At 45.8% G+C, this 6,082-nt stretch overlaps 1 protein-coding gene across 1 annotated transcript; it reads left to right on the forward strand.

Annotated features, from left to right (window-relative positions):
• Nucleotides 1-326: 326 nt before the first annotated feature.
• HOXC4 (homeobox C4) lies at nucleotides 327-2,607 on the forward strand. The gene is made up of 2 exons (XM_055003987.1): nucleotides 327-879; nucleotides 1,434-2,607. The coding sequence occupies exons 1-2, from the start codon at nucleotides 327-329 to the stop codon at nucleotides 1,784-1,786; spliced, it is 906 nt and encodes a 301-aa protein (XP_054859962.1). The 3' UTR covers nucleotides 1,787-2,607.
• The last annotated feature ends 3,475 nt before the right edge of the window (nucleotides 2,608-6,082 follow it).

The raw sequence follows: 6,082 nt of genomic DNA on the forward strand, positions 1-6,082 counted from the left end.
GTGTGTGGGGGGGGGGGTGATCCTGCATCTCCTCCTCCTCCCCCCCACCTCTGCTCTGTCCTTTGATGTTGCTTTTTAACAGAGAAAAAGAGAATCGCCTGCACTTCTCCATCTACTCCCCTCCGCTCATCCCTTGTGCTCTGAGTTGCAAGGGTTTTCACAAACAACAACATGGACACACACACACACACTTGCTCCCCCCCCTCTCTGTCTCTCTCTCTCTCGCACCCACACTCGCGCACACACAAATTGGATACATTTTGAATAAGCTTTTGGTTCCTTATCCGGGGACTAGCTCGGCTGGCCTGATTGGCGCAAAGAGTCACATGGTGAAACTAACTTTACGGGGTCGCCAGCTAGTAGGAGGGTTTTATGGAGCAGAAAAACGACAAAGCGAGAAAAATTATTTTCCACTCCAGAAATTAATGATCATGAGCTCGTATTTGATGGACTCTAACTACATCGATCCGAAATTTCCTCCATGCGAAGAATATTCGCAAAATAATTACATCCCAGACCACAGTCCGGAATATTACAGCCGGACCAGAGAGTCCAGTTTCCAGCAGCAGCACCAGGACTTGTTCCCTCCACCTCCACAGCGACCCAGCTACCCCGAGCGCCAGTACAGCTGCGCCGGCCTCCAAGGGCCAAGCCACCCCCCAGCGCACCCCAGGGGCCATGGACCGCCGCCCGGAGGCCACCATCTCCCCGAGAAGCAGCCCCAGCAGCTCTGTGACCAAACGGCTCTCTCCAGCACGGCCACCTCGCCAGCCCCGGCCCCTCCAGCCTGCAACCAGCAAACCCCCGAGCATCCCAGCAGCACGGCCACTAAGCAGCCCATAGTCTACCCCTGGATGAAAAAAATCCACGTCAGTACGGGTAGGCAACTTTTTCCTTCTCTCTCCCCTCTCGGTCCCCCTTTTTCTCCCCCACCCCGTGCTCTCCAGCTCAGGCACACGCTCCCTCTCTCCGTCTCACTCACTCGCTCTCTCCTTCTTTCCCCCCCATCTCCTCCTTTGCCTTCCACGAGAGGCTCCGGGTTAGCACAATTGAGCTGGATTTACGACTCCGAGTGGGTAATTACACCCACCATAAATTTTATAGCCAAGCTAGTCTGGGCAGCCCCAGCCATGTGGTTCGTTCTGTTATGTATGTGTGAAACTCCAAAGGCTTTGCGAGGGGTGCATAAATAATTCAGGCTCTTTTCAAGCCAGGGAAGCCCCTTCTTATTAGAAGAGAAAGTCTTGGGTTCTTTATAACCCATTTAGCTGATGACTTTTTTTTTCCTCCCCTCTCTGGCTCTCCCCCTTTCCCTTGAGCCACTGGAAATCTTTCTTTCTCTCGATGTGCACCTCTCTCTCTGCTTCTCTGCCTGCCTTGCCTTTCCCCTCGCTCTCCGCCTCTGTATTCACGCGAATCTTTGGTTTTTCCAGTGAACCCCAATTACAATGGAGGCGAGCCCAAGCGGTCCAGAACTGCCTACACCAGACAGCAAGTCTTGGAATTAGAGAAAGAGTTCCATTATAACAGATATCTGACTAGGCGGAGGCGCATCGAAATCGCCCATTCCTTGTGTCTCTCGGAGAGACAGATCAAGATTTGGTTTCAGAACAGGCGGATGAAATGGAAAAAAGACCACAGGCTGCCCAATACCAAAGTGAGGTCGACGGCTCCGGCCAATTCTTCCAGCGGCTCCATCTCTGCTTCTTCCAACCCGGTTGCTAGCGAGGAGCATTCGCAAAGCACATCTCAGGAACAACGAGCAGAGGATATTACAAGGTTATAAACAAACAAACAAACAGAAACAGAAAAAAACCCAACCCCCCCACAAAACTGACTCTGATTATTTATAGAATCTAATATATATATCTATATATTTTGGTTCTCTTTTTTCCCCTCGTAGTTTTTTTTTTCCTGTGCGTATATATATTTAAAAAAAGAGGGGAAAGACACACAAAAGGACGAGATCGTCTTCCAAGATCTCGGACATTCCGTGCATGAATTCTTAGCATGAGAGACCAGGTGAAGTACCTGCTGGGGTTTTTTTTAAACGCCATTTTCAGGGTTTTATTTATTTTTTAAAGGGAAGGAGTTGCGAGATGGAATGGATGTGTGTGTGTGTGAGAGAGAGAGTGTGTGTGTGTTTGGGGGGAGCTAAATGTTCTGTTTTAGATGAATAATCGGGACATATGCTAATAATTACACGGACAAGGAAAGAATGTCGTTATTTTGCTCTGTGCGTTTACAAATAAGAGAACAACAAAAGGAAACGGACCACTGAAGGCTTTCTTTCTTTCTTTTTGTACAAATGTGGGGCAAGGTTTTTTAAAAAAATAAATAAATAAAGGGGAGAAAACAACACGGGAGCTAGAAGTAGCAGGCGAACTTATGGCTTATTTAAATATGAGAAGCAAAAGAGGGGAGAGAAAGGGAAAGCGAAGGAGAAAGTGGAAAGACAAAAGTCAATAGCTAGATTCCTTTGGGATTATTTTTTTTTCGTCGTGGTTCTTGTGTTTTTGGGACTGATTTTACATGATCATTGTAAACTTGCAATAAAAGAGTTTTAGTGTATATGTGAAAGTCCCCTTGTTCAATAAAACCAGTGAGTGTGACACAGATTCACTTGGGAACGCCTGGTGAGTTATTTTCCTTTCTTTTTTTGCTTCCTACTAAAGGGGGGGGAAGAACCTGGGGTGGGGGTTGGGTTATTGTGTGGTCCTGTTTTCCTAAGAAATGGGTGCCTTCTCAATTTTATTTAAGCATTTTAAAGACATCCTGCATGCCACTGAACCAGGATGGTTGCCATTGTACCCTGTGACATCACAACACGGGGGGGGGCAATATGTTCCAACCTTTCCATTCTAACAGGAAACCTTGAGAGTGTTTTTTTAAAGCAGAAAATAACCCTGTTCCTGTACCTCCTCCATGCATATCTGGGTGTGTTTTTAACGTTCACCCCCTGCATGCCAGCTATCTCTGTAGTAATAAAGAATATGGAGGTTTTCTTCTTTCATTCTCTGTAAACTTAAGTAATCTTTTGCTAAAGTGGTCTCCCCCCACCCTGAGTTTTGACATGATGGGAAGAAATTGTAGCGAATCAGGATTGGTTTACTTCCCTGGGGGAAGTAGGATTGAAGGTTGGGAGGAGTACAGAACTGTTTGCAAAGAGAGCATGTGTGTGTGTGTGTGCTTGTGTCTGTAAATAAATATGTAAGGTAAGGACCTCTGTGGATAGGTGGACAGACAGATGCATCAGCCAGTGTCTCTGTAGAACCAAATTCTGCCTTCTGTCCCCATTTGCTAGTCGAAAGGGTTGTGTTTGAACTGCACCTCTCTCCAACAGGAGGTTGTTTAAAGAGGCCTGTGGTTGTATCCTGTAAATATTATAACAGCCCAAACCTCCCAATTCCTCTGCAGTTAAGGGATTGGCTCCGATGTAGCCCTATTGATTTCAATGATGTCTCAGCCATCTGGAACCATATCCTTCAGTTTGCCTGTGTTGTGGACTGAGTTCTAAACTACCCGGTCCTTTGCAGTGCTAATATGAGTGTTTATATTTCCTGCCCTTTCTAGTATTGGCATTGTTAAACAGCCAAGAAACTGTAATTCAGGAGTTCTGAAGGCCTGGGTCGTGGAGGCACTTTGAAGGGGATCTCTTTCTTCCTCGGATTTCTTTATTTCTCTCCCCCACCCCACTGCTCTTGAGATCCATTAAGTAAATCGTTTCAGCATCTATGATAGAAGAAGGAGGCAGGCAGGGAGAAAATAATTGACAAGGGGATACAGATTATGGGAGTAATCTACATCTCATTCGAGTCAAAGCAGAACTTGTATTGATTTTAAATGGGTCAGAATTATACGCAGCGGCTGTAATCCAGACCTGTTTGAAAGCCAATGGCCCAGGAACCCTCGGAACAAATGGATTAGGGTTAATATGCCTCTGTCTGTTAATTGTGTTGCTTCCTGTACTTTATTTTGCTTTGTAAAGAAATCAAGAAAATCATTACGTGGGTGATAAGCATAACCCCAGGGCTGTTTTCACAGTTCCGGGTTATCAAAAATGAGATAGATTAGGGAGTGTCTTGTGTTAACCAATGCTTCCTTCTCGCGGTCAGGCCTGTTTGATCGTCCTGCATGGGGGAAGGGGGAAGGAAGTAAGTCAAGAGGCACACTTACTTGGGAGTAAGCACCACTGGACTCTGTTAGACCTACTTCCATGCAGGGGGTGGGGTAAGAATTCAAGCTAAACCCATGGAGACTAGATATGGTCTGTGTGTGTGCTTGTGGGTGTGTTTGGTAAACCAAAAATAGAAAAGAGTCCAGTAGCACCTTTAAGACGAACCAACTTTACTGTAGCATAAACTTTCGAGAATCACTGTTGTCTTCTTCAGATGCATCTGATGAAGAGAACTGTGATTCTCGAAAGCTTATGCTACAGTAAAGTTGGTTCGTCTTAAAGGTGCTACTGGACTCTTTTCTATTTTTGCTCCTACAGACTAACATGGCTAACTCCTCTGGATCTATATGACTTTGGTCAACCAGGAAGCGACCCATTGCAAAAGAAGTAGTGGGGAAAGTGGGGCAGGGGGGTGTCTTTCCAGGAGGAATGGTGCACATATAAATGACAAAGAAAAGAATGAGTATATGAAGTCCTAACTTGGTTCTGAGCGCTGCACGGGCCACATGTTGCAATGCCGGTCTTCAGACTCCGGTACACACATTCAAACTCACACCCACTCCCCTCCCCTTTAAAGTGAAAGTTACAAGAACTTCTCCCGCAAGTGACCCTGGGAAACTGTGTGTGTGTGTGTGTGTGTGTGTGTGTATGGATCCGCGCTGGAAGTGTTGTGCCTTGCTTTGCTTTGTTTTTAATTTCACACACAGCTCTCAGAACTTGATGAATACTAACGAAGTGTCTGCGAGAGAGTCAGGCTGAATGTGATGGGACCTTTTTGTGTGTGAGCGTGTGTGTATTCTCTCTGTCTGCCTAGGAAACCGGGGGGGGGGGGGAGAAAACATCAATCACTTTTGCAACTGTATAGTGTGCATATTCATTTTTTAAAAAAAGAAACATTCTTCAAGAACATCTTTAGATGTAAGACCTGTATAGTTCACCCCCTCCCCTTTATTTTCTTCCTGGAGTTGACGTCAGTGTTTCTCTTCTGCAATCCTTTGTAATTTTTTTTAAAATTCTTATTATTTAGCCTTGGCCATGACACAATTCTTGCTGGAAAGAGAGATTATGAATGACTTATAAAGGGGAGAGAAAAAAGGGGGGGGTGTCACGAGATAACACCCAGCCTGCCCCCTCTCTCTCCTAGCTCTCTCTTTCTCTCTCCCTCTCCCAAGTTTTTTGTCGCCTCCATGTTGAGAGCCTCAAAGGTACTTTATTGAAGTTCGGGTAAAAGGCAAAAAAAAAAGAGTTCACCCAGAGGACAACTTTTCTACGCCAGCAGTTTTATTCTAGCCACTCCGGCTGACCTCCGAGCCCCCAGTGACCTTCGCGAGTCTCCCTACGTGTATCTTCTGTGCTCCCTACACACATTTCAGGGCATCGCCACTGGTCAGGCTCTTTGTAAAAAAATTTACCATAGTAATAGAGGGCCGGGTGGGTGGGGAGGGGGAAGGGGGGGGAAGCTTGAGCAGATTCAATGCGTGTTATCGCATTGTGCTGTCACCAAAATAACCCCAGAGAAAAGAAGGAAGGGTGACGTCTCGGCCAAGCCTCCCTTCCCGCCTTCCCATAGCTTGGAAGATTTCCCAGCTGGCTATCTTATGGCAAGAGCAAAGTTTCCAATGCCAAGTAAGTATCTTGCTTTTTTTAAAAAAAAATGTTTTAAAAAAATCCGCAACGTGATCAAAATATAGCTACGATTTTTGTTTTGGAAAAGGGTGCGTTTATTTAGCCAAAGGGTGCCGTGGGGAAATAGGTGAGTCTATAAAAAGTGCCACTAGCCTCTTCCCAGCAACAGATTAACAAGAATATCCCTCTTGTTAAAAAAAAATATGCTGGAAGAAGTAACAGAACAGGGGAAGGGCAATGTTTTCTGGTGCTGACAGGTCCCGGTTTTGATCTCGAGCG

This window comes from Eublepharis macularius, chromosome 19, assembly GCF_028583425.1.
Source record: "Eublepharis macularius isolate TG4126 chromosome 19, MPM_Emac_v1.0, whole genome shotgun sequence".
Classification (NCBI taxonomy): Eukaryota; Metazoa; Chordata; class Lepidosauria; order Squamata; family Eublepharidae; genus Eublepharis; species Eublepharis macularius.

Bases quoted from the DNA above. Each gene is read 5' to 3' on its own strand.
- HOXC4 (XM_055003987.1), top strand. From the start codon at position 327: ATGGTGAAACTAACTTTACGGGGTCGCCAGCTAGTAGGAGGGTTTTAT. The intron at 880-1,433 runs GTAGGCAACTTT...TGGTTTTTCCAG, and splicing joins AAAAATCCACGTCAGTACGG to TGAACCCCAATTACAATGGA.